At 67.3% G+C, this 25,553-nt stretch overlaps 1 protein-coding gene across 3 annotated transcripts; it reads left to right on the top strand.

Moving 5' to 3' along the window:
- The first annotated feature begins 2,606 nt into the window (after positions 1-2,606).
- Positions 2,607-21,972, top strand: KCNC4 (potassium voltage-gated channel subfamily C member 4). Of its 3 annotated transcripts, none has more exons than XM_084866216.1 (4): positions 2,607-3,315; positions 12,204-13,140; positions 15,353-15,556; positions 21,629-21,972. In XM_084866216.1, exons 1-4 carry the CDS (start codon positions 2,611-2,613, stop codon positions 21,748-21,750), a joined length of 1,968 nt encoding a protein of 655 aa, XP_084722342.1. In that variant the 5' UTR covers positions 2,607-2,610; the 3' UTR covers positions 21,751-21,972. The 3 variants fall into 3 exon arrangements, with proteins under 3 accessions (XP_084722342.1, XP_084722343.1, XP_084722344.1); XM_084866217.1 differs by having other exon boundaries at positions 20,946-21,972; XM_084866218.1 differs by lacking the exon at positions 21,629-21,972 and adding an exon at positions 17,972-18,379.
- Positions 21,973-25,553: the final 3,581 nt, after the last annotated feature.

The following is a 25,553-nucleotide window of genomic DNA, read 5'->3' as shown; positions in this document are numbered from 1 at the left end:
CACACTAGGGATTGAGCCCATAACCTGGGCACGTGCTCTAACTGGGAACCGAACCATGACCTCTCGGCCCATCGGTTGATGCTCAGCCACTGAGCCACGCCGGCCGAGCTCTGCCTCCATTCCTTTATTTTTCCTGATTTCATTCTATAGGAGATGTTCGCTCAGAAGAATCCCTTGAACTTGCGCTGGGCTTTTCCCTTTGCCACAGGCCCTTGTGGTTGTCCCCGGACAGCCAGGCGCTCCTGACCAGGAGACGGGCGGTGCACAGGTGTCCGGGACAGGTGCCTCCCTCACTTGAATTTCTGCCTTAAGATCCTCCTCCCCTCACCCAGACGGATGTATGGAGGCTGCCTGAAACTGCTTTTTTTTAATTTCTTCTTTTTTAAGAGGCTTAATTTAAAGATTAAGAGGTTCTGGGCCTAAACACAAACAAATCTGGGAATTGCTGTTGGGATGAGGCCAGTCAAAGCTATTGGTGCCCAATGTTTTGGGCATGGCAGCTTCGCAGTCACTTAGCAAACAAGTTCTCAGGGCGGGCGCTGGGGGAGCATCAGGGAAAGGCAGCTCAGGGTGGGGCGGTGGATAAGACCACACAGGGCGAGGTCACATCGCACCAGCAGGACCCGGAGGGGGTCCCAGGGCAGGGCCGCACCTCCTACGTGTCCCCAGGCAGGTGAGCCAAGGCTTAACTTAGTCATCTTTCAGGCCCACCCACTGTCAGCAGCCCGAGGGGTCTCCCGGGCCAGCAGGGGGGCTCTGTGAGTGTGACAGACACCGTCAGCGTCCAGACCACGGACATCTGGGCCTGGCGGGGCCGGGCAGGCGCAGGCTGCGGGTGGAGTGAATGGTCAGGAGGCCCCAGCTTGGAGTCTGGAGCAGGAGGGGGCTGCCTCCTCCCAGACACACCTTCCCTCCCTCCGCTCGCCTTCCTCCCCCGCCTGCAGGCAGCCGCAATGCAACCGCAACCCTGCGCCCGGCTGGGTGGGGAGGGGGCGACCGAAGCAGCCAGAGGGGCGAACGGAGGTCAGAGGTCAGGGGTGAGGCGCGCTCCGCGGTCCCGGGGCTGCAGTGGGAGGAGCTGCGGGCTCGGGGGCGAGGGTAGCGGGGCGGAGGGGGCGAAGGGGGAGGCGGCGGGGGCGCGCGGGGCGGCGCGCTCGGCTGGGCGCCGGTGGCGAGAGGGTGACGCGCCGCGGCGGGGCTCGGATCGGCGGGGACAGGCTGCGATCGGGCCGCCGGGACCCCGCAGCCAGCCGGCCCGGCCCCGCGCCCCGCCCACCCGCCGGCCCCGCGGAGGGCGCGCCGGGCCAGGCGGGGCCGGAGGAAAAGGCGCCACCGGAGGGAGACGGTGCCCGCTGGCCTCGCTGGCGGGAGGCGAGGAGCCTCTTGACCCCCCGGACCTCGGCCCCCCCGTCCCCCTCGCCTTAGGCCGCCTCCCGCCCGCCCCCCGCCGCGCGCCAAGGCCGGCGCCCCGCCCGGAGATGGGCCGACGCGCGGATGGCCCGGCTCCCGGCGCCGCCAGATCGCAGCAGCCGGGCGCCGGGGCGCTGCGCTGAGGCTCCCGCTCCGCGCCGCCCGGAGAGCCCGCAGGTGTCCTTGGCCGCGCGGCCGCCGCCCGCCCGCCCCGGAGGCTCCTTCGCCGGCGCCCGGAGCCCGGCTCCCCGGAGCATCCCGCCCCCCGGGATCGGCGCCCCGTCTGGGACCCCTCCGCCCGGCGCGGCCCCGGCCCCGCCGCTCCCAGCGGCCGCCCGGACGCAGGGCCGGAGCTCGCTGCTGCGGGCGCTTGTTTTCCTGCCGCCGCCTCGCCCCGCGCGGCCCCCGCCCGCCCGATCGCCGCTCCCGGCGCGGCCCCGCCCGCCCCCGGCGCCCCGCGCTGGGTTTGTGAATGGGGAGAAGCCGCCACATGCCGCCGCCGCCGCGGGCTGACCGACCGGAGCCCGGCCCCGAGGAGCCCCGGCTGCCGTGAGAGCGTCGCCGGCCCCGGAGGACTTGTTGCTGCTGCGCCGCCGCCGCGGGGAGGCCGCCGCTCCGGGCTCGGTGCGGCCGGAGCCGGGGCCCGTGTGAGTGAGCGCGCCCCGAGCCAAGCCGTGCGCCTGGGCCGTGCGCCTCCAGGGTGTTGGGGGGCCGTGTCCCTCCCGGGTGTTGGGGGCCGTGTCCCTCCCGGGTGTTGGGGGGCCGCGTCCCTCCCGGGTGTTGGGGGGCCGTGTCCCTCCCGGGTGTTGGGGGCCGTGTCGCTCCCGGGTGTTGGGGGCCGTGTCCGGGCGCGGGTGTCGGAGTGCCCGCTCCTAGCGGGGAAGAGCGTGCGCGCCTCCCCTGCCCTCCCTCCCGCACCCGGCCCCTCGCGGGGGCTCCGGCTCTCCTTGCCCCCCGCCTGCCTGCCGCCTCCCGGGCGCCGCGTGCCCCAACCCCAACCACCTGTGCACCCGGGACACCCAGCTCCTCCCGCTCCTCCCGCTCCTCCGCGCCCCGCGGGGAGCCGGGGCAGGGCCGCGCCGCCGAGGGGGCCGCCGCCGCCGCCCGCCGCCCCCGCCCTGCGGCCGCCGCCGCCGCCGCCTCGGGAAGGGTGTTTGGAGGGCAGCGGCCGCCCCGCGCCGGAGCCCCGCAGCGCCGCTTATGATCAGCTCGGTGTGCGTGTCCTCCTACCGCGGGCGCAAGTCGGGGAACAAGCCTCCGTCCAAAACATGTCTGAAGGAGGAGATGGCCAAGGGCGAGGCGTCGGAGAAGATCGTCATCAACGTGGGCGGCACGCGACATGAGACCTACCGCAGCACCCTGCGCACCCTGCCCGGCACCCGCCTGGCCTGGCTGGCCGACCCGGACGGCGGGGCCGGGCCCGAGCCCGATGGCGGCGGCGGCGCGGGCAGCAGCGGCGGCAGCAGCGGCGGCGGCGGCGGGGCCGGCGGGGGCGGCGAGTTCTTCTTCGACCGGCACCCGGGCGTCTTCGCCTACGTGCTCAACTACTACCGCACCGGCAAGCTGCACTGCCCCGCCGACGTGTGCGGGCCGCTGTTCGAGGAGGAGCTCACCTTCTGGGGCATCGACGAGACGGACGTGGAGCCCTGCTGCTGGATGACCTACCGGCAGCACCGCGACGCCGAGGAGGCGCTGGACATCTTCGAGAACCCGGACGGCGGCGGCGGCGCGGGGCCCGGGGACGAGGCCGGCGACGACGAGCGGGAGCTGGCCCTGCAGCGCCTGGGGCCCCACGAGGGCGGCGGCGCCGGCTCCGGCGCCGGCTCCGGGCCCGGGGGCTGCCGCGGCTGGCAGCCCCGCATGTGGGCGCTCTTCGAGGACCCCTACTCCTCCAGGGCGGCCAGGGTGAGTGGCGGGAGCCGGGGTCATGCATGGCTCAGGTCTGCAAGGAGGCGCGTGGTGGGTGGTGGGTAGGGGCAGGGAGGCGCCTGGCCCCAAGTGACTTACCTTTTTCTGTGCTTTCCTCTCAATTTCATGTGCCTTCCATGGGCCCCAGAGACCCATCTCTCTCGCTCCCTCTGTCTGTCTGTCTCTCTCTCTCTCTCTTTCTCTCTCTCTCTCTCTCTCTCTCTCTCTCTCACACACACACACACACACACACACACACACCCCATCTCCCCTGCATGCCTCATCATGAAATTGCACACACTTGACTTACTACGTGGACCAGCCTGCTTTGCTGCACCCCCTCCCAGCCAGTGGGGGGCCCTTAGCGGAAGACAGGCCCCCTTCTTCTTCGCCCCACCCCTCCTCAGGGTCAGAGTCCTGGAGAGCAGGCCTCTGCCTCAGTCAGGCCTCTGCCAGGGTCAGATGGGGTTTAGGGAAGGAACTAGAAGGTCGGCACCTACGCTGTGGCAGGCCCTGGACTCGCTGTCTCCAGGGAGCCCCCTCATGCAGTCCCCCAGCACCTCAGTGCTGGGAGCCAGGAGTTTCAGAGAGGCAGGCGCCAGCTTCGGCCTCTCCTGCTCATAAAAGGCAGAGCCGGGACCAGGACTCGTGCCTGTGGCCCGGGCTTGGGAGAGGCCTCTTCTCAGGGTGACCAGATGCCTGCCCGTGCCCTGCCCCGGAGGCTCCTCGCACAGCTGGGGTGTGCGGGGTGAGGGAGGGTTAGCCGGGAAGGTGCCTGGTGCCGGGCCCTGCAGGCTGCCAGGCCAGTGGCCAGCGTGGCTGCCTGGGGATGAGCCCAGGTGTGTTGCTGCTTCCTCCTGCAGGAGGCACCTCTTGGCTTCCCAGAAAGCCCTGGTTCAGGGTTCTGCTTGAAATGGGTGTATGGGGTGGGGGTGGGGGTGGCTTAGACCCTTCCAGGCCCCTCCCCCAGGTCAATCCAGTTGCCCCAAACCCCCTTAGGAGGAAAGGGAGGGGGGAGCGGGGAGACATGCTTGGGCAGCTAGAAAACAACCATGAAGGATGGCTTAGCTTCTTTGGAAAAGGCCCCTGGGGTTGGGGTCTGACCTCCTGGCTGGCAGCCTGAAGCCTGGCCAGGGTCCACGGGACCGATGTGTGGGGTCGGGGGCCTGCCTGCTGCTGCGGAAGCTGGTCCTGCCCCCCCTGGCATCCCAGGCCGTCGTGCTAGTGCGTCTGGAGCCCTGCTGCCCTCCCAGCACCCCTGCGCCGGGCCTCAGTCCAGTCCTGGAAGGAAAGGCAGGAGCTGGGGATGGGGCTCCCGGGAGGGGCCAGGCTGGGCAGGACCGGGGCAGAGAGGAGAAGGGGGAGCAGAGTGCTCGGAGGCCATGGATGCCAGGCCGGGCTGTGGGTGTCCCAGGGCAGCCCCCGGATGCCAGGGACCTTCAGGTCTGAGGATGAAGCTAGGGAGCTGCCCTTGTTTCTTCCCTGTGGCCCGAGACCCGCTCAGAAGGCGGGGGCCCAGCCGTGCCCCGGCCTGGGGCTGCTGTGACTTCTGTGGCCTCTCCAGGCAGTTCCCCGACCCTGGCTGTGTGCACTGGGCGGGCAGAGACAAGTGCAGGTCATCCAGGCTCTTCCCGAGTGAGGGACAGGGAGCCGGAGGCAGACTGAGCTTGATGGAGGTGGGACAAGCCAGGGAGGCCCAGACCCTCTTCCTGAGCGTTGTAGGACCCCAGGGGACTTTCAGAGGGACTTTCAGAGAACCAGACTCCTCCGGTTCTTCCCTCTTGGACCCCAAGGGGCTGTGACATCGAGGAGTTCGTTTTTCTTTCTTCAGCTCACCAAAGCGTGGCCCAGCCAGGGGGCTCTGAGTCGGCTCAGAGCCGGGCCAGCCCCTTGAAGTCGGCCAGGACCCCACATCTTTGCCCTGTAGGTGTAGAGCTCCATCCGCAGGGCGGTCAGGTGAGGCTGGGGATTGGGGGCGAGGCAGGGTCCCTTCAGGACTCAGAGCCGGGAAGTGTCTCTGAGGAGACACTGAGCTGACAGCAGCGCCGGGGGCCCCGCCCCCCCTCGGTGAGTCTGCAGCCACCGGTCCTCAGACTGATGTGCCAGCTGTCCCGGCTGTGGCGGCCCCGGCCAGAGAGCGCGTGCCTCCTGCCCAGGCCCCGGGCCAAGGCCAGCCGGCAGCTGTTCCTGGGACGCGAATGAAAATAGAGAGTTTAAAAAACGAGTAACAGCTATTTACTGAGCGCGCGGTGCACACCCTCTGCACTAATCTCTAATCCCCCCCGTACGTTTGCAGAGGAGGTATCATCCCCCGTTAATAGCTCGAGGCTGAGAGAGGATAAACCTGTCAGATCGCACCGCCCGATGGTGGATGGTGGCAGCTGAGAATCAAAGCCAGGGCTCCCCGGCCCCCCAAGCACCCCCTCCGCCCGTTACAACGGCTTCTCGGCCCCCCCCCCCCCCCCAAGGAGGCTGTTTTCGAGGACTCCGGCCTGGGAGGTGTTGTGAGGGTGTGCACCTCCTGTGGGTGACATCAGAACACCCCGGGGCAGACGGCGATGTCAGAAGTGACCCTTATGTTCTCACCCCTCTGGGTCTGAGGGGTGTGGGCGGTGCCTCTTCTGCTCAGAAAAGGCAGAGCTGGGCCCAGAACTCACGGCCCGTGGTCCGGATTTGGGAGAGGCCTCTTCAGGGTGACCAGATGCCTGCCCGTGCCCTGCCCCTGAGGCTCCTCGCACAGCTGGGGTGTGCGGGGTGAGGGAGTTAGCCGGGAAGGTGCCCGATGCCCGGCCCTGCAGGCTCCCAGGCCAGTGGCCAGCGCGGCTGCCTGGGGATGAGCCCATGTGTGTTGCTGCAGGAAGAAGCGGCACCTCTTGGCTTCCCAGAAAGCCCTGCTTCTGACCCCGGGGTCCGTGCGCGGACCTTCCCTGGCGGCGGCCTCGGGGTCCTCAGCGAGGGCCAGTGGGACCCAGGAGCCGCAGGAGCAGGGCCCGGACCCAGGCACCCCTGGGCACCAGCATCTGGTACACATGACGGAGCAAACCGGACACCAGCAGGAAGGGAGCCGAGAGGATTGTGGGAGCCTGTTGCCTAGCTACCGGCCTGGCCCAGGCAGCTCCAAGTTCAGGTGGGGGGTGTGCGCCCTGCTCCCTTCCCTGCGGCTGGACCCAGCGGTGGCCGCGCCGTGGTTCCCGACCCCACGGTGCCTGCCCACCGTCTCGGTCCCCCTGGGCTCAGCCTCAGGCAGGGTGGCTCCCAGCCCCAGAGGGACCGGCGGCGGTTTGGGCGGCATCCAGGGCTGCAGAGTCCGGACCTCCTCCTCCTCTCCGGGCCGGTAGGAGGCCTAATGGAGGGGACCCGGGACGCTCCCCTCCCCCACCGTCTGCACGGGTGCCAGGGGCCGGGCTCACTTATCAGCCCCCCTCAGGGTGGTCGTCCTTGGGCTAAACCGGTCCCTGGATCGGGTCTGCCCACGCCACCGCCGCCCTTAGGCATGGAGGATGTGAGGCACCGGATCCTGCCACCCCAGGAAGGCCCTGGAGCCTCGATTTCACGGCCATTAGGCATCCGCCGTGCGTCAGGTGTCACCTCTGCTTGCTTCCAGGGTCTCCTCTGGCCCGTGCGAGGCAGGGATTGTTACTGGTTTACAGAGAAGGAAACTGAGACCCGGAGGGGCTGGCTCAAGGTCACACAGACCTCGGGCGTCCAGGCTGCCTCTCCCGGTGCCTCTGTGGAGGACTGTGACTCAGGAGGACCTGCCCCTTCCCGCCCAGCTCCCTCCGAAGCCCCGCCTCCATCCCAGGTTCGCTCCCATCGGAGCTGGCTCCTCACTCGCTCCCTGTTCTCTCCCGGTGGGACTGTCCTAGGACGAAAAGAGAGGAGACCAGCTACGGTGGCGCAGGCCGGGGACCGGAGCCCAGGCCCCCTAGAGGGGAAGTGCCCAGCCAGGTCCTCGCCCCTGCCACGGCCCCGACCTCCCAGCCTGGGCAGTGCCGGACCAGCTGGTCTGTGAGCACGCAGGCTTCCGAGCGAGGGCAGGACTCCCTGGCCTTCGCCCTCGGGTAGGGAGAGCCCGCCGGCAGCGCCCGGTGCCCTCGGGCCCAGCCACAGCCCCCACCCGCCTGAGGCCCTCCATGTCCTCCGGGGTTGGTTTCTGTTTCCGCTCTGGTTCTAGCAGCCCCGCGTTTGCCTCTTGAACATCTTGTCTCTGGAGGAAGAGGTGTTTCCGTCACCGTGGGGGGCTGGGTGTGAAGTGGGGGGGAAGGGATGACACAAACGGGGACTATTTTGGAGAGAGGGGGGGAGAGGAGGCAAGAACAGAGTCAGGCAGCTGGGCCTTGGGGACAGGGAGCCCCAGGATCCTCCCCTCCCCTCCCCTCTTTCCCCCCCCTCTCTTCTCCCCTCTGCCATGGAGAGTGTCAGCCGGGCACCAGGGCCTCATGCCATCCTTGTGCCTGAGCAGCCTCCCTGGCAGGACCTCTGCCCAGCGCCCTGCTGGGGGTTGAAGGCTGGGGGATGGTTACCCGGCCCCTGGCAGGATCCCCATCAGCCAGTAGACTCGGCCCTGCCCGAGAGCCAGAGTCGGAGCGCCCAGGTGCCTGGAGAGGTGCCTAGCACACCTGTCCCCCAAAGTTAGGGGGGCTGACATCTCTCCCGGAGACAGGCTCCCCAGGGCCAGGGGAGGAACCGCAGCCCTCTCTGCAGCAGTCACTCAGAAGACATTGCTTGAGCATTTACTGCGTGCCGGCACCGAGCTGGGCTCTGACTGCGTGCCGGCCCGAGCCGGGCTCTAACTGTAAAGACGGGTCCGAGGTGGTGCTTGTTCCTGGAAAGAGCCTGGCCAGGTACGGCAGGTGGCTGTCGGGGAAGTTGGGGGACAGGAAATGGTCCTGACAACACAAGGTAGATCAGGAGCTGTGTCCTGGTCTTAACATGCGGAGTTCAGCAGGAGGTGAGAGGAGGAAGTGCGGAGTCCCACCTCTCCCTGGGCCGGTGGGGGGGTGGCAGGTGCCTCTGGAGGAGCTGGGAGGTGAGCCGGGAGGCCCCGCCGGAGGGCGACGCGGCTCCCTGACCCCGGGTTTGGAAGGAGGAGGGTTGTAAATACATCTCCCGAGGGGGCAGTGCTTGCCGCTGCCGTGAGGACCAGGGAGCCCTGCCCTCGTTCTGAAGAGGGGCTTCCCGGCCAGGCCCAGCGTGAGCAGGGGCAGGACAGCTGGGGACACGGATGGACACTGAGGGCTGGATCGTTCTTGGCCGGTGGTCTGGGCTGGACTGCACGCCTTCGGGGGCCGCCCAGGGGCCCGATGGAGGGTGGGTTAGACAGAGGCCGGCTCTGGGCATGGGAGCCGGTGGGCCGGGTTCTGCTCCTCCGGAGCGTCTCTGGGCTCGAACCTGGGGCTCGAGATGCAGGCCCTGCCCCAGGAGCCCAGGCTCTGCCCGCCTTGCAGGCCAGCTCCTTGGCTCCTCTTGGCTGCGGGCTGCCCACGCCCTGGGCACTAGGATCTTGCTTCCCCGCCTCACCTCAGCCCCAGATCTTCCTCTGCAAGCGTCTCTAGCTCCTCTTCTCCTACACTTCGTCCTTAATATAGGCTTTTGGGGCTGAGTCTCCTTATGTGCATCTGTCCCTCTGTCTCCTCGGCCCTTCATTTGTGGGATCCCTCCCTGCCCCGCTGGTTGTATTTGGTTCCCAATGACCAGTGTCCCTCACCTCCCAACCGCCCCTGGCCTGGGCCAGAGTCCCGAGACACTCCGGGCGCTGTGCTGAGCTGTGCAAATATCACTTCTTTTCATCCTCAAAGCAGCTCTGTAAGGGAAGGACTCCTCTCCTCCCTGCAACACATCAAGCATGCCCCGGCCCCAGGGCCTTGGCACAGCGCTCTGCCTCCCAGCTCATCCCTCACTGCTCCGTCTCTGCTTAGCTGTCCCCTTGGCTTGGAGGCCGTGCCTGACCACCCTGTTTGAAGTAGGTCCCCTCTGAGAGGTGAAACGGAGACCAGGAGACAAGGTCTATTGGAGAAGGAGACTGCCAGCTGCCTTCCGGAGGAGAGAGAGTGCGAGTGCTGGGGTGAAGGCACCTTTTGGGGGAGGAAAAGGAAGGGACGGGGCTTAGGGCTCTCAGCACACGCTGATGGGTGGTTTCACGTAAGGCACATGATTAGGGACCTAGGGACTTAGGAATGGGGGCTTAGGGTATTGGGCAGGTGCTGATTGGTGGTTCCATGTACAGTCCATGTAAGGTGCCTGGTCAGGTGCACAGGCCTGACCCTGGGGCAGCAGGGGAGGGAGGCACCAGGCGGGCTCCTGGGCCTGTGGGGTGAGACTGGCCCAGGGCACACGGTCCCCCCACCCTGCCCACCTCTGCACCCCTGCCCCGCCCCCTGGCAGCCCTTCCAGCACTTGTTTGTCTGAATCGCTAATGACTGCACACCAGCCCCCAGGGGGCCGCGCTCCTGGCTAGCGTTCCCTCGGAGAGCAGGCTCCCGCTCCCCGTGCTTCTGGGCAGAGGTGGGGGTGCTGTCCCCCCTCCCCTGTCCCAACCCCCTTTGCTTCCAGGGGGCGGGTGGCGCTGGGGCCGTGGGCTCCCAGCGTCACATCCCCCCGGCGAGCTCAGGGGTGGGAGCTCTTGGCCATGCGATGCCCACACCAGCCTGTGTGGCCTTGGCAGCCCGTTTCCCAGGGGAAGAACTTGACCGTCACCTTCATGGGGCGAAGCGGGCAGCAGTGTGTCTGTGGTCCTCGCCCATCCTCTGTCCCTGTCGGATCCGCCCGTTCCTGTCCAGGTGTACATAAGTCTTGCCCTGGCCAGCGTGGCCTAGTTAGTTGGCACGTCATCCCTGCCCTCAAAAGGTCGTGGGTTTGATTCCCAGGCAGGACACGTACCAAGGTTGTGGGTTCGATCTCTGGTGAGGTGCATATGGGAGGCAACTGATCAATGCTCCACCCCCAATCAATAAGAAAGTACGTAAGTCTTAGTGTGTGATGGGTGTCTGCCCTAAGCCAGTGGCCCACATAAGGGAGCTGGCTGGCTGGGAGAGTATGAATGACTCAGAGAGGACTGTCCCGGCCTGTGCAGTGACCCTGGCCGGGAGGGGGCACAGGTGGATGTGGAGTTAAGCAATGCCGAGTTCAAGTCCTCCCCCACCCCTTGCGGGCTGTGTGGCATCAGGCAAGTCTGTTAACCTCTCTGATCCTCAGTTCTTCCTTCGTAAAACAGCTTCTCACATCGTGCCCTGCTGTGCCCGGCCCGGAACGGACAGCCGGTGATTGTTCGTGCCCAGAGTCCCCTCCTCACTTGCTCTTGCTCCGCGTTCCCAGACCCCTGTGCCCTCCCGGGTGCCGACTGCTGCCCCCGCCTCCCCGTCCAGGTGCCGTCTCCCTGGAGGAGAGCAGCCCCGGGGCCTCCTCAGACCGCAAGGCCATGGCCAGGTGGGAGTCGGGCGTGGGGGTCGCCAGGTGGTGGTGGGGGGGCCACAGTCCCCTCTCACCCACCCCCACCCCCGCCCTCACCCACCAAGCAGCAGAGGCGGCAGCGTGGGCCCCGGGCCCAGCCGCGGGTGCCTGACAGTGGTGAATGGCGGTGTCGCCTGAATAACAGATGAAAGCTCCGTAATTGGTGTCATTACACATGCATTTCATCTCCATTCATAACGATCGGACACTTAGCCCGGCCGTGCCTCTGCCGAGGGCCGCTGTCATCACTCTGCCGGGAGCCGGCAGCTGTCTGGGCCGGCCGCTGCCGCTCGGGTCCTCGCGGTGCCGCTGAATGTTCTTCGGAGCTCAGGGGCCGGGAAGTGCCGGATTGGGGAGAGGGTGGGGGTAGTGACTCTGGGCAGACCCCCCTGGCTCCGCAGTGGAGTGTGTCTTCCTTCAGGCGCTCCCCACTGCCAGCCGTCGGCTGGGGCGTCCTAAGCCAAGAGGCGAGAGCGGGGCTCGGACTGGGAGCTTCCGGATGGGATGGGGGTCCTAGCTGAGCTCAGCAGGCTCAGCTGCCTTAGAGGCCCAGGGTCACCCCCGACCCCCCTGCCTCAGGGCGCATCCCAGCATGCAGTGGGCCTCCAAATGCAGCGTGCCCCAGAGTCCCCTGGGAGGGGAGTTAGTGTGCCGCAGGCTGGGGCGGGGCCTGGGGATGTGGGTTCCTCACTGGTGACGCGGTGTGCCGGCCCAGCGCCCACGTGGAGGGCCGCTGCCGGAGCCTTGTTGTGCCAGGCTCGGCCGCGAGCTCGTTAGGAAGATGGAGCCTCAGGTCCCGGCCTCCCCGCAGAGGCAGACGGCATCTTAACGAAGCCCCTGGTGCCTTACTCCCCGGCCGTCTGAGAGGCCTCGGAGCACAGCTGGGCTAGCGAGGGGCAGAGGCCGCGGTGAGCAGGCCCTGCAGCCATGGGCAGCCGCTTGCAGCCAAGACGCTGTGAGGAGGGATTTTATTTTATTTATTTATTTATTTATTTTTTTTTTTGAGGAGGGGATTTTAGCTCCTGGCTGTGAACTTAAACATCACCCCTCACCTTCTTTCTTTCTTTCTTTCTTTCTTTCTTTCTTTCTTTCCTCCTTCTTTCTTTCTTTCTATATATTTTATTGATTTTTTTTACAGAGAGAAAGAGAGAGGGATAGAGAGCTAGAAACATCGATGAGAGAGAAACATTGACCAGCTGCCTCCTGCACACCCCCCACCGGGGATGTGCCTGCAACCAATGTACATGCCCTTGACCGGAATCGAACCCGGGACCCTTCAGTCCACAGGCCGACGCTCTATCCGCTGAGCCACACCGGTCAGGGCCATCTTTCTAATGGGCCTCCTGGTGACCCATGCCCCCCAACCCTCCCCCCCTTTCCAAGCTCACCCTCCCCTGTCTGACCGATGCCCCCCCTCCCTCCGCCTCCCCCCGCAGGCGGTGGCCTTCGCCTCCCTCTTCTTCATCCTGGTCTCCATCACCACCTTCTGCCTGGAGACCCACGAGGCCTTCAACATCGACCGCAACGTGACGGAGATCCTCCGCGTGGGGAACGCCACCCACGTGCGCGTCCGGCGGGAGGTGGAGACGGAGCCGGTGCTGACCTACATCGAGGGCGTGTGCGTGCTGTGGTTCACGCTGGAGTTCCTGGTGCGCATCCTGTGCTGCCCGGACACGCTGGACTTCGTCAAGAACCTGCTGAACATCATCGACTTCGTGGCCATCCTGCCCTTCTACCTGGAGGTGGGGCTGAGCGGCCTGTCGTCCAAGGCGGCCCGCGACGTGCTGGGCTTCCTGCGGGTGGTGCGCTTCGTGCGCATCCTGCGCATCTTCAAGCTCACGCGCCACTTCGTGGGGCTGCGGGTGCTGGGCCACACGCTGCGCGCCAGCACCAACGAGTTCCTGCTGCTCATCATCTTCCTGGCGCTGGGCGTGCTCATCTTCGCCACCATGATCTACTACGCCGAGCGCATCGGCGCCCGGCCCTCCGACCCGCGCGGCAACGACCACACCGACTTCAAGAACATCCCCATCGGCTTCTGGTGGGCCGTGGTCACCATGACGACGCTGGGCTACGGGGACATGTACCCCAAGACGTGGTCGGGCATGCTGGTGGGGGCGCTGTGCGCGCTGGCCGGCGTGCTCACCATCGCCATGCCCGTGCCCGTCATCGTCAACAACTTCGGCATGTACTACTCGCTGGCCATGGCCAAGCAGAAGCTGCCCAAGCGGCGGAAGAAGCACATGCCGCGGCCGCCCCAGCTCGAGTCGCCCGGCTACTGCAAGTCCGGGGACGCCTCGCCCCGGGGCAGCACCTACAGCGACGCCAGCCCCGCGGCCCCGGAGGAGGGGCTGGCCGAGAGGAAGCGGGCAGGTGAGGCGGGCGGCGGGAGGGACGGCTGTGTGTGCCCCCTGGGAGTGCTGTGGGGCTTTCTGAGGCCATCGGGGGCTGGGAGGTCAGGGGACCCGTCCTAAGAGTCGGGGTGCATCCAGGGAAGAGGAGATGATGGCCACGGCCTCAGGGAGGAGAGTCCTGGCTGGTCCTCGGGATCCAGGCTGTGCTGGACGGCTCTGGGCCCCCCCCTCCCCCTCAGGTGCCCGGTGAGGGCTGAGTAGAGGCCGGGTCTCTGTCCTTTGGTGCTTGGATAGCTTCCTGGACGTCGGGCCTGGGGGCCGAGCATCCTGGGGAACGTGGGCTGCAGAGGGTGGTGCGTGGGCCGTGAGGTAGCGGCCTGCGTCCCTGATCTCGCTGTACCAGCTCTGCTGCGTGCCCTGAGGCCAGTCACTCCCCCTCTGAGGGCATGGGTTCCACACCTGTGAAATGGGGACGCTCTTCATGTCCCACCCCAGACGTGGACGGACCCAGACGATGACAGAAGCCTCTAGAGCAGGGGTCCTCAAACTTTTTAAAGTGGGGGCCAGATCATGGTCCCTCAGAGAGCTGGAGGGCCGGACTATATGAACTACTAATTCCTACTGTAACACCTCGGCTGCGCTCACTGCCCAAAAAACCTGGCGGGCCGGATCAGACTCCTCTGCGGGCCGCATGTGGCCCGCGGGCCGTAGTTTGAAGACCCCTGCCTAGAGTCTTTACTGAGACCGGGCCTGTCGTCAGCGGGAGAGCAGGGCGTCCCCCAGTGCGTCCACCAGAACTGCTTCTCCCAGCCTCCCGGCCGCTGGCTCAGCCCGATAAGTGCACCTGCTGCTCAGCACCAGCTGGACTGGGTCCTGGGCTTGGAGTTGGATTGGGGGGGGCCAGAGGCAGTGGCCAGGCATTGCTGGGAGAGGCTGCAGCAGTGGCGTCCGAGTCCTGGAACGGGGGCCTGAGGGCCTGAACCCCGGTCTTCAAGGATGGGGGGGGCTCTCCTGGGGGCCCGAGTCAGGCAACAGGAGAGGAGACTGGCCGAACCCGGGCGCTGTGGAGTCAGGGCAGAGAGTGGAGCCTCACTGTTGGGAATGGTGTGGGCTCCTCAGGGACGCTGGGATTCCTGGTAGTGGGAGCGCTGGGGTTAGGCCATCGGGGAGCTGGGGGTAGGCCGGACACGAAGGCAGCAGCTCCTGGCTAGGCTCTGTGAGCAATGTGGGGCGTCCCCCAGGAAGGGTGCCTGAATTGGGACACGCCCCCGTGGCCTGTTGGACACGCCCCCGGGGCCTGGTGGGGGACACGCCCCCGTGGCCTGTTGGACACGCCCCCGTGGCCTGTTGGACACGCCCCCGGGGCCTGGTGGAGGTGCCCATCTTACAAGCTGAAACCACTCATTGCCTGGAGCCCTGCAGGCGCCGGGGTCTCCCATGGACCTTGATGGGACCGCACCCATTGGGCTCCTCTCCTTCCCCACCAAAGTGGCACCCCTTCCCCTCCCCGCCCCCCCGCCCCCCGTCCCTGAGTCTGAGTCTGCAGCCAGCGCTCCTGGGAACTGGAGCTGGACCCCAAAGCCCCGTCAGGGCTCAGAGGAAACCTGACCCCCGAGTGCAGGTCCGCGGGCAGCTGCTGGGCACACACTAGCCGGCCATGCCTTAGCCCGGCCTCACCGCTGGGCCACTGGAAGGGCATGACCGGCAACGCCGGGGCCACTGCCTCAGACCGAGCGGCCCCCCTGCTGCAGGTCCAGGGGCCAGGCGGGAGCCGGGGGGAAGAGCCCGCAGCAGGGGAAGCTGAACGGGAGCCCTCTCCCCAACCAGGGTCCCCCGACACAGGGGAGGCCCGAGCGCAGGGAGCCCCGAATCCTCCCAGCACTCGACTCTGGCTCGGCCGCCTTGGGGTGGTCTGGGCAGACAGCTGGGAGCGCCACCCCATGGCGCGGCCCTGGCAGTGCCCCCTGCACCCTGACAAGCCAAGCGGCCTCTGAGGGGACCCAGCTCCTCAGGTGCAGCCTGAGCCCGACCACCCAAGGAGGAGGCAGTCTGCCGCCTTGGGGGAGGGAGGGCAGTCTCAGGGGCAGCAGACTCGGGGACTCCTTGCCTAGGGCGTCTGTGGCCCCGTCTCCCAGGAAAGACCCCTGCCCCGTGCCCTGGGCCCTCCTGGGGGGTGTGACCGGAGGAAGGCCCGGGCAGCGCTCAGCACGTCCCTCTGTCTGGCCCCCCAGACTCCAAGCAGAACGGAGACGCCAACGCCATGCTGTCGGACGAGGAGGGCGCGGGCCTCACCCAGCCCCTGGCCGCCGCCCCCAGCCCCGAGGAGCGCCGGGGCCTGCGCCGGGCCGGCACCCGGGACCGGAACAAGAAGGCGGCCGCCTGCTTCCTGCTCAGCGCCGGGGACTACGCCTGCGCCGACGGCAGCGTCCGGAAAGGTAAGGCTCCCAGGCTGGCGGGCGGGGAGCCCCCAGGGCCATCCTCTCCTCTTCCCTGGATGCACCCGGACTCTTAGGATGGGGACCCTGATCTCCCAGCTGCCGAGGGCCTTAGAAAGCCCACAGCCTCCCAGGGGCACACACAGCCCGGACCCCGCTGCCCACGGGGAAAGCAAGTGCGGCCTGGGAGCGGGGTTCACGGGAGCAGGGGTCCCTGCCCTCCCCCGTCCCACCACTTCTCTTCCCGGAGTGCCTGCTGTGACCTCAGGCCTGGCTTCCCGGGTCACTGCCTGCTTTTCTCTTAGACCCGGCCAAGGCCCCCCAAGTGAGTGGTCCCAACAACCCTCAGGAGTCGGGGAGAACGGGGAGCCGGTGTGAGGTCCCCTCCTCCGTCCTGCCTGGGGGCCTGGCGCCCAGGAGGGGCAGCCCCAGCTCTGCAGGGCCCGGATGTGACAAGGAGAGCCAGAGGGCGACAGGGAGGGGGAGACTGGGGTGGGGTTAGGGGGGCAGGCAGTGTAGGGCTCCCTCCGAGGTGTGTTCTGAAGGGTTGGAAGTGCACAGAGGCTGCCATGGCCTCCCGTCAGGAGGGCTGCAGCGCCATCCGCAGGCCCCAGCCCCTCAGCCCCTCACAGGCCCCGGCAGAAGTGGGGGTGGAGCTGGGGCTCCTGGCCTGGGGGGCGGGAATGATGGCGGCGGGGAGGGGGGGCAGCATGGCTGGGGACCAGGGGGTTTAGGACCAGGTTCTCCTTCCCCAGGCCCTGTCCTGTGTGTGTGTGTGTGTGTGTGTGTGTTTCCTGTCCTGTGTGTGTGTCTGTCTGTCTGTCTGTCTGTCTTCCCTGTCCTGTGTGTGTGTGTGTGTGTGTGTGTGTGTCTTCCCTGTCCTGTGTGTGTGTGTGTGTGTGTGGTGTGTGTGTGTCTTCCCTGTCCTGTGTGTGTGTGTGTGTGTGTGTGTTCCCTGTCCTGTGTGTGTGTGTGTGTGTGTGTCTTCCCTGTCCTGTGTGTGTGTGTGTATGTGTGTGTCTGTCTGTCTTCCCTGTTCTGGGTGTGTGTGTGTATGTGTGTGTCTGTCTGTCTTCCCTGTCCTGTGTGTGTGTGTGTGTGTGTGTGTGTCTTCCCTGTCCTGTGGCCTCACCGCCCTGCACACTCCGCCTAGTTTCCGAATCAACCCCGATCCCCATAACAAAGCCTTGCCCTGGTTCTCGGGCCATTTCTTACCAGCCCTCCTCCAGCCCAGTCCCCCGCCACTTCCCCGTCCCCCAACCCCAGACCGTGAGGCAGGGACCGTGCCTGCTGCAGGAATAGCCTGCAATGCCACAGTTCCCCCAAGGATGGCCCCTGGCCTGTCCAGCCCACATGGCCTCCAGGGCCACCTCCCCAGGCCCTGTTCCTGGGCCTCCCAGCGCCACTGCTCCCACAGGACCCCGGTGCCCTGACCCTAACCAGGCCTGCGGGTGGACGTCCGAGTCCGTCCTGCTGGGTGTCAGAAGCAGGAGCGATCGGCAGCTGAGGGAGGTGGCCCAGGGGGCTGTGCTCAGCCCGCTGCACCTCTCCCGTGTCCCTCCGGTCACCCCTGGCCCCTGCACCCCTGGCCCCTGCACCCCAATCCTCTGGCTCTGGAAGAGCCTCCCCCTGCTAACCTCCCCCCCCCCCCCCCCCCAGCGTGCAGTGGCTCCCACTGTGTCCTGTCAGACCTGGTGCTGCTCTGGCTGCAGCTCGCTCGGGGCCCAGCCCAGACTGGGGAGGGGACGCACCCTCACGGAGGACTTGAGCAGCCCTGCTGTCACCCCAGTGCTGTGAGGGCCTCCGTGGAGGTGACGGAGCGGAGGGGGCACCGTGAGGGATGGGGAGCAGGTGCATCCCACCACCGCGTCCCACCACCGCACCCCCGGGTGCTCTGAGGCCTGGCTGCTGTTTTCAAGATGCCTCCACGCTGCCTCCTGGCAACGAGTGTGCGGCTCAGCCAATGAGGGGGACCGGCGAGCGGGAGCAGGTGGGTTGCCGGGAAACAGGCGGTGCCTGCGCGCTCGGCAACTTCTCCCCGTGCCGGCCCGCCGCTCTCACCTCCCTGCGCGGGGCGCGTGGGGGACCAGGGGGGCGTGGCACAGCCTCCGCCTGCCCCTCGGGCCCCTGTGAGCCCGCAGCTGCCTGGGCGTCAGAGGGAGGGCTGCCTGGAGGAGGCGGCAGTGCTTCTGAAAGTGGGGAGCCGAACCTTTGTGCAGCTGGAGGGGGACAGCGCAGGGCAGAGGTCAGCGGGGGGTGTGGCCTTGGAGTCCACCCGCAGGGGCCCAGGCGGCCAGGGAGCCTTCCCCGGGTAGGCCAGCCCTCCCGCAGCTGGGCCGCCTGGAGGTCGATGCCGCGGGGCCGCTCAGGTGAGCAGCGCGCCCTCTGACCCCGCTGTGCCTTTTCTTTACCGAGGCCGCGAAAAGTCCCGGAGTCTAAGCAACCTAGCCGCAGCCGCCGGAGCCAGTCTGGGGCTCTCTCCGCTGGCGCCCCGATACAGCTCGCCCTACTCTCCACGAAAGCTCCTGCTCTCCCTCCCTCCTCCCCCCCTCACCAGCCCCCCGCCCGGACACACGGCCCCGTAGCCGCTCCGGCCTCCTGCCCCTGGGCCCCCCCAAACACAGGGAGCCGGGGGAGGCGGGAGCATTCACCCCCCACCCCTCAACGCTCAGGTTTGGACCTGAGGGCAGAGGGGGTTACTCTCAGGGCCCCCCATCCTGTGTCTCTGAGCCCCACCTTCCCCCACAGGGCCCCATCTTCATCACAAACATTTCCATTCCTTGTGGCCTTCAGCCAGGAACCAGTGTCCCTGTCTGTCTGTCTGTCTGTCCATCCCACACCCAGACCAGCAAGGGCTAAGGCTGTCCCAGGAGCATCTCTGCCGGCGGCCACCCTCGGGGAAGGGGGTGTTCCCCAGCTCTGGCCTGGGGTGCGGGGAGGCCCTCCTCTCCGGGGGACACCCACACCCCATCTGCGCCCCTGCCTCGCCCCCTCGCCGCGCTGCTTTCCTCCGCTTCCAAGCTGGTGCCTCCCGCCCCCTCCGCGGCCTCCCTGCCAGCCCAGCCCTGCCCGCCCGCTCCCGCCCAGCCCCGCACTCTGCGCTGCTGCCAGAACCGGGCCTCATCTCGTTCCTCTAATTAAGTGTGTTCATTTACCTAACGAGCCGGCAGCACACAGGTCTGTAAGGCACCGTGTGAGCAGGGCTGCTCCTTGGCAGGGGCCGCGGAGGGGCAGTGCGGGGGCAGAGCGGGGGACCCTGGCACGGGCAGAGCGGGGCCCCAGGCAGCCAGGACCGGCCCAGGCCGAGGGGCCGCAGCCCAGGGCCTCCTGACGGGGAGGAGAGCTGGCAGTTCTTAGTCAGAGTACACAGCTGGTTGAGGGAATGACTCAGGAGGGGCCGTGCCTGCGCCTCCAGGGTGGGCCAGGATGGGCATGGCAGGACCGGGCTCGGGAGGACACTGGGATACCCCTGAAGGCGGACTGGGGGCAAAGGTCAGCTCACTCCGCTCCTGCACCCCACTCAGCACTCCTGCACCCCACTGAGTGTCCTCTCCGGCCCTGGGCAGGCTCGGGGCACGCCTCCCGGAAGGTCTGTTCCCTGCTGTGGTCTCGGGGGACCTGCCTCCCACTGCCCCTCCCAGTGAGGTGTCCCCCGAAGAGTGGGGAAGACCCAGGGAGCAGCCCCTTTAAGGGACAGGGACAGGGAAGCCCTGGGATCGGGGTGGAGAGCAGGTAGCTTCTCCCTCAGGGCCGAGAGCGAGGGCCCAGCTGTCCTTCAGGGGGACAGGCTGGGTCCTGCCCGCAGGGCTCCTGGCTCCCTGGCACCCGGGCTCCCTGGCACCCAGGCTCCCTGGCACCCAGGCTCCCTGGCACCCGGGCTCCCTGGCACCCGGGCTCCCTGGCTCCCGGGCTCCCTGGCACCCGGGCTCCCTGGCACCCGGGCTCCCTGGCTCCCGGGCTCCCTGGCTCCCGGGCTCCCTGGCACCCGGGCTCCCTGGCTCCCGGGCTCCCTGGCTCCCGGGCTCCCTGGCACCCGGGCTCCCTGGCTCCCGGGCTCCCTGGCACCCTGGCACCAGGCTGGCTCTGCGGGGACGTGCCGAGCTGGGCGTCCGGCTATTTTCTCCCCGCCCGGCGCCCTGGTTCAGGGAGCTGAGGCGGCTATTTCGGTGGCAGCCCTCCCCTGGCGCTGTCAGCAGCCCCAGTTTCCACGGCACCCACCGCCCCCTTCCCTCCCACGGGCACGGCGTGCTCACGCACCCCGGCGGTGGGCACAGATGTCCCTGGGCGGCGGGAGGCAGGGGTGCCAGGCTGGAGCCCCTCGTGCTTGGGAGACGGGCTCCCCGCCCCCCCCCCCGCCCCCTGGGGAGACCCCGACCCAGCAGCTGGTGATGGAGAGCGCAGGGGTCTGCCCCCCTGAGCTCTCAGCACTTCGGCCTCCGGGGCCCTGGGGGAGGCACAGCAGGCTGTGGAGCGACAGACCCTGGGCTCTGCAGGCGGGGGCGGGGGGGGGAGTGGGGAGGTGGGGGGGAGGGGGAGTAGGCTGCCTGCAGAGCCCAGGCTCGGACCTCCCTCCCTCCCCGGGGAAGGCTCTCCTCGCCCTCCCCCCACAGCCTGGCAGCCCAGGGCACTTCACCTTGGAGCCTGACTTGGACCTGTCCCCGATCCCTGGCTTCTAGAAGCCTCTCCTCCACAGCTGGGCCCAGCCCCTCCCGCAGAGCAGGGGGCAGCCTGGAGCTGTCCGCCCCATGCTCAGTTTGTACGGTTTGTTTCCGGGCGGAGGCCACTTCGCAGCCGAGGGCGGGGGGGGGGGGGGGGGGGACCAGCTGGGTCTGTTTTTCCAACAAGGATGGCACATTCGCGCCCCTCAGCCCTCCTGGTCCGCGTTCAGCCTCCAGCCCTGGGGCTCTGCCTGCTGAGGAGGAAGGGGCTGGGGGTGCCAGGCTGAGCCCGTGGAACAATGAGCGGCCCCAGGTGGTGGTGGCAGATGGAGCCTCGGGGGTTGGGGCTGGGGGGAGGGGGAGCCCAAGTGGGCAGGCAGCAGCCGGGTGCTGGCTCAGGGGTGACAGGCCCAGCAGGCGCTCCCCCTCTGCCTGTGCCGGGCTGCAGAGCGGGGTCCCTCTCTCCGGGGCTCCTGTCCCCCTGCCCCGCGCAGCGATGCAGACCGGGACCCACCCTGCCTCCCTGGCCTCTGAGCCCCGTGTCCCCGTGCCGTCCAGCTCTGCTCCCGGCCTGCTCTCCGGCCCTCGGCCTCCCGGCAGCTGCCTTCCTCCTGAAGTCCCGTTCCCTGCGACTCCCTTTCTCTTGCCGAACGCCTCGCCCTCCGCCCCCCGGAGGCCACGTTGGGCCGACAGTGCGCGCCGGCGTCTCACTCCTGTGCTCTTTGATGCAGAGACCTGCCAAGACGCCCTCTCGTCCAACTATGCCCAGGCCGAAGTCCTCACCCTCTCTTAGAGCGGCAGCAGCGTGAGAGGGACAGGCAGACAGACAGACAGCCAGAGGCCTGGGGGGACTCTGGAACCCAGGCAAGCACCTCTCGCCGGGCAGGACGTGCTGGCACGGGACTGACGGAGCGCCCGGCCCGGCGCCGTGTCCTGTTGTGACTGAAGGGCTGTCTATGCACACATAGTCTCTATATTCATACATGCTGTTCTCGTGTGTGTGTGTGTAGTGCACGTGCTATTATTGGTGGTCTGTCTTCGTCAGGCTGTCTCCCCGAGCCCTGCCCCTCTCCCAGGCCCCCCTTCCCCTCCTCCCCTGACCCCCGTGTTCGTGTTGTGCGTGGAATGTCCCGGGAAGAGTGAGCCTGGGAACCGCCCGTCCCTCTGGGTGGGCCCAGACCCGCCCCGCCCTGTAGGGGCGTTCCCCGGGGGCCCACCCCACCCCAGATCGGGGTTCTACCTCCCGCCCCACGCCCCCATTGTGGGGGGACTTCCAGGGGCTTCTCTACAGCTTCCTTCACCCCTTTCCCCCGTTACCTGTGTCCTTGACTGAGGAGGCATTTGGGTTGTTTTTTTTTATCTTTGGTTTTTCCGTCTCCCTCATCCACGTGTTTCCCATGATGCTGCCGGGCAGACAGGCGGGGAAGGGGCCTGTCTGCCCCCGGGCTCAGGGCTCTGAGCAGGGAAGCCTCGGGCGAGCGGAGACCAGTAGCAATACTGTACTTCCTGGCCGCGGCCAGAGGACGCGTGCAATAGCGGAGGCCGGGGGACCCCTCCCACCTTGGCCTCTGCCCCTCCCTCGGCGCCCCCTCCCCACGCCCAGCCCGCCCTGCCCCCCCCCACGCCCACCCCCCCGCCCCTGTGTGTCTGAGGCACGCCTAGGCCAGGGCCCTGTCACCCTGTCTGCATGCCTTCGACTGCCATGCTGTGCTCGCCCCCCAATAAAGACATCCGGAGCTGCCCTGCTCCTGCGTGTGAGCCTCAGCCTCCGCCTCTCCTTCCGGCTCCCGCGCGTGTCTGTGGGGACCTCCCTGGGCCCCCATCCCGACACCCCTCCTCGTGACCCCACCCCCACCAGGAACCAGCCACTCGGAGGGAGACACGGGTGCTCGGGGAGGAGCCTGAGCTGCCCAAGGCCACAGCCTGAGCCGCCCCTGCCTCCAGCCGGGTTCGGAGGCCCCTGCCCGCGGCCTCCCGCCGCCACGGGGAGGAGAGGCTGCTGGATAGGCAGCCGGTGCCCTGCTGGTTTGTGCAGCCCGCCTCCCCCTCCCCCCCAAGTCGCACCACCTTATGTGGGCCAGGGCCCTGGGGATGCCAGAGCCTGCGAGGCCCGGATGGCTGGTGAACCGAGGCCGGCGAGGGGCTGGTGGCACAGCCGGGACCGCTTAGGGCCGGGCCAGGAGCGCCGCCAGGGCCCGGAGAGGGCGGGGTGGTGGGGGGTGACAGGGCCGCCCCCCGCTGTCACGTGAGGGCACCGCAGGGCCTGTGGCCTGGGCAGCTGCTCACAAGGGCCCACGCCTGACTGCACCTCAGCTGCCGCTGCCGGGAACGGCTGATGGCTTTGGAGGGACCCTGGGCTCGCCTCTTGCCCTGTGCGTTCCGTAGCCAGGTCTGGGTGTGTGCTGGTTCTCCTTACTCTTTTTCTTTAAAAAAAAAAAAAAAAATGTTTTTATTGATTTCTGAGAGAGGAAGGGAGAGGGAGAGGAACATTCACGAGGAGAGAAGCATCGGGCGGCTGCCTCTTGCACACACCCTCCCCCTGGGGACTGAGCCTGAAGCGGGGCATGTACCCTGACCAGGAATCAAGCTGTGAGCTTGTGTGAGCTGGCGCTCAGCCACTGAGCCACACCAGCCTGGCTGGTCTCCTGACTCCTGTCTGACTTCTTACGCCCACTCCGGGCATCACAGAGCCACAGGGCCTCGGTTTAGAGTCTGCACCAGCTCACTAGGTGAGTCGCCTGGGGCAGCCTCGCCGACCCTCAGCCTCCCTGTCTGTAGAATGGGGACAGGGGTAGCCGCTGCCCCAGAGGCAGCGGCGCCGGGAAAGACCTGGCGTCTCGGTGTGGCACCCGGTAGATGCTCCACAGCATCCGTCCCCGCCCCACCCTCTCCTGTAGCTCTCGGGCTCTCTCCCCAGAGTTCTGCCATCGCTGCATCCAGCCACACCGATGGAGGACAGAGCAGCGGGGGTGAGGACGGAGGACACGGGGGAGGGGGAAGGGAAGGGGAGATGCGAGGGAAGCCTGCCTGTTCCTGAAGCGAAGGGAGAATTGGGCCTGGAGCCTGGGCCAGAGGGAGGCATGGCAGGCGGCCAGTTGTCAATTAAAGATAAGATCTCTCCTCGGCTGCTGCGGAGGGCAAGGCGGGGCTTTGACCCTCCCCCTCCCCTCTGACCCCCTCCCCCCAGACAGGAGAAGCCATTTGCAGCCGGTGGTAATGGAGTGGGGCGCACTGCCGGCTCCTCCCTGACGTTAGGCACCAGGGCCCACGCCCAAGATGGCCGGTTTATATATAGATCGTGTGGGACCGTTTCACGGCCGGGGCCAGAGAGCCAGCTAGCAGCCCGGGACCAGCTGCCAGGTGGTCCTGAGGGGCCCCGAGGAGATGCAGCCGGGGGCCCGGTGACCCCTGGAGGGGAGAGGCTCGGGTGCATGAGGGCGGAGAGTCAGTGAGAAGCGGGAGAACCCCTCCCACTTTCCAGAAACCGGTGTGTGTGTGTGTGTGTGTGTGTGTGTGTGTGCAGGTTGGGCTCCCTCTGGTCCGGAAGCTGATGGGGAGCCCGAGGGAGGGAGCCGGTTAAAGAGCGGGGCACTGGTGATGGAGACTGCCTTTGGTGGTCAGAGGGACTCGGGTTCGAGTCCTGGCTCCGTCTCTCCCTGTGTGGCCTGGGGCAGGTGGCTGGAGCTGTGCGAGCCTCTGTTTCCTCATCTGTGAAGAGCCTTCTGTTTGCCTGGCCCTGGCACAGTGAACGCGGCATCGAAGGAATGGCACACACAGAGGGAGCCCGCCACCTCCCTCAGTGCCCTCTCCGCCCAGGGGACACCGCTCCCATCCGGTGTGGGTCTTCCAGGCCTTTGGAAAGGACCTTTCTTTATTCTTTCCCAGTCCTCACCTGAGGACATGCTTAGGGAGGAGAGGAGGGAGGGAGCGAGAAGGAGAGACACCTGGGACGAACCGTAACCCAGGTGTGTGCCGGACTGGGAACCGAACAGCAGCCCTTCGGTGCACAGAGGATCTCAGCCTCAGAGCCTCCGGCCGGGCAGAGATGCCTCTAACAGCACTGCCGGGCTGTGCACCGGGCAGGTCCCCCCGGACGTGTGGGGAGACGCTGGGTGGTCCTATGCCCGGGGGAGTGTGGGGAGAATTCCCGCCCCCGGGGGAGGTAGGTAGCAGCCCTCTTCCAATTGGAGGTGTTCGCAGGCACGTGGGCCACCCAGCCAGTTGGTGGTGGAGGCGGGCCCAGGCCCAGGGCCCAGCAGGATTCGATGAGGTCTTCCGGGAATGATTTCCCTCCAAGTCCTTCACTCGGGAATTCCCTGCGAGACTCGGCCAGCCTCTCCCCGGCCTGCCTCTCCCCGGCCAGCCCCTGGTGTGTGCGGGGTGGAGGCGGCGTCGGGTGCCCGGATTCCCTGGGCCTGGGTTAACCGGTACCCAGGGCGCCTCCCTCGCAGCCTCGTCATGGTGAGTACCCGCCTTTGTGCCTTCGTGCCCCTCCAGGCTCTGTGTGTGCTCTCTGGAACCCGCCCAGTAGGGGGCACCGAGCTGCTCGGCCCCTGGGCCTGTGGTGGCCACACCTGTGCCCAGACGGTACGTGTTGCTGAGGGCCTCGAGGGCCGCCGGGGACTCTGGGGCCTGCTCTGTGGGCAGCCTCAGTTGAAAGGGAGGCAGGAGGAGACCTGTAGCTGCAGGTCAAGGTCAGGACCTGCTCTGTTGGCATCTGAAGCGTCTCCTTTCCCCCTTGGGCTGTGGGCCAGCCCCGCCCTCGGCCACTTTGCCTGCCTCTGGGCTGCTCCCTGACAGTCTCCTGGAATTGCGGGCTCTGCTGCCCAAATCAGCAGTACCCGGCCTGGGGAGGGGGGGTGCCTGCAGGGTCCCCTCCTTTCTCTCTGCTCTCCTTCCTGGGTGACCCATTACTCCCACAGCCTTAAACACCTTCCGGCATGATGGCCACGGTGACAGTTCCAGCCCAGACCTCTCCTCTCAGCTCCATTCACTCACTCACTCACTCACTCACTCATTCATTCATTCAGCAAACACACAGTGAGCCTTTTCTCTGTTCCAGAGCTGCTTTCCATGCTGGGAGTACAATACTGACCCACATAGCCAATGTTTTGCTCTCCCCTCCCTCTCTCCATGCCACTCGCCCTGCCTACGCGGCCCCTCCGGGCCCCTCCACCGCTCCCGGATCCTGGGCTCCGACTCCCACTCTGCCCCGTCCTCCTCTCTCCACGTGCGACCCCCGCCCTTCCCGAGGCCGAGCCAGAACCTGGGGTGTCATCATCAAGTCCGCCCGCGCTCTCCTTCCCTAACTCGTCACCGCGCCTTCGGGCGTATCCAGT

This window comes from Pipistrellus hanaki (genome assembly GCF_964339955.1).
Source record: "Pipistrellus hanaki genome assembly, chromosome: 18".
Lineage (NCBI taxonomy): Eukaryota > Metazoa > Chordata > Mammalia > Chiroptera > Vespertilionidae > Pipistrellus > Pipistrellus hanaki.
The sequence above is the reverse complement of the archived record's forward strand: the minus strand, read 5'-3'. Positions and strand labels throughout refer to the sequence as shown.

What these genes read in the sequence shown, in the direction of transcription:
- KCNC4 (XM_084866218.1), top strand. Translation starts at nt 2,611, where the DNA reads ATGATCAGCTCGGTGTGCGTGTCCTCCTACCGCGGGCGCAAGTCGGGG. An exon ending in ACTCCTCCAGGGCGGCCAGG is followed by an intron (nt 3,316 to 12,203) that starts GTGAGTGGCGGG and finishes CTCCCCCCGCAG; the next exon opens with GCGGTGGCCTTCGCCTCCCT. An exon ending in GGCCGAGAGGAAGCGGGCAG is followed by an intron (nt 13,141 to 15,352) that starts GTGAGGCGGGCG and finishes CTGGCCCCCCAG; the next exon opens with ACTCCAAGCAGAACGGAGAC.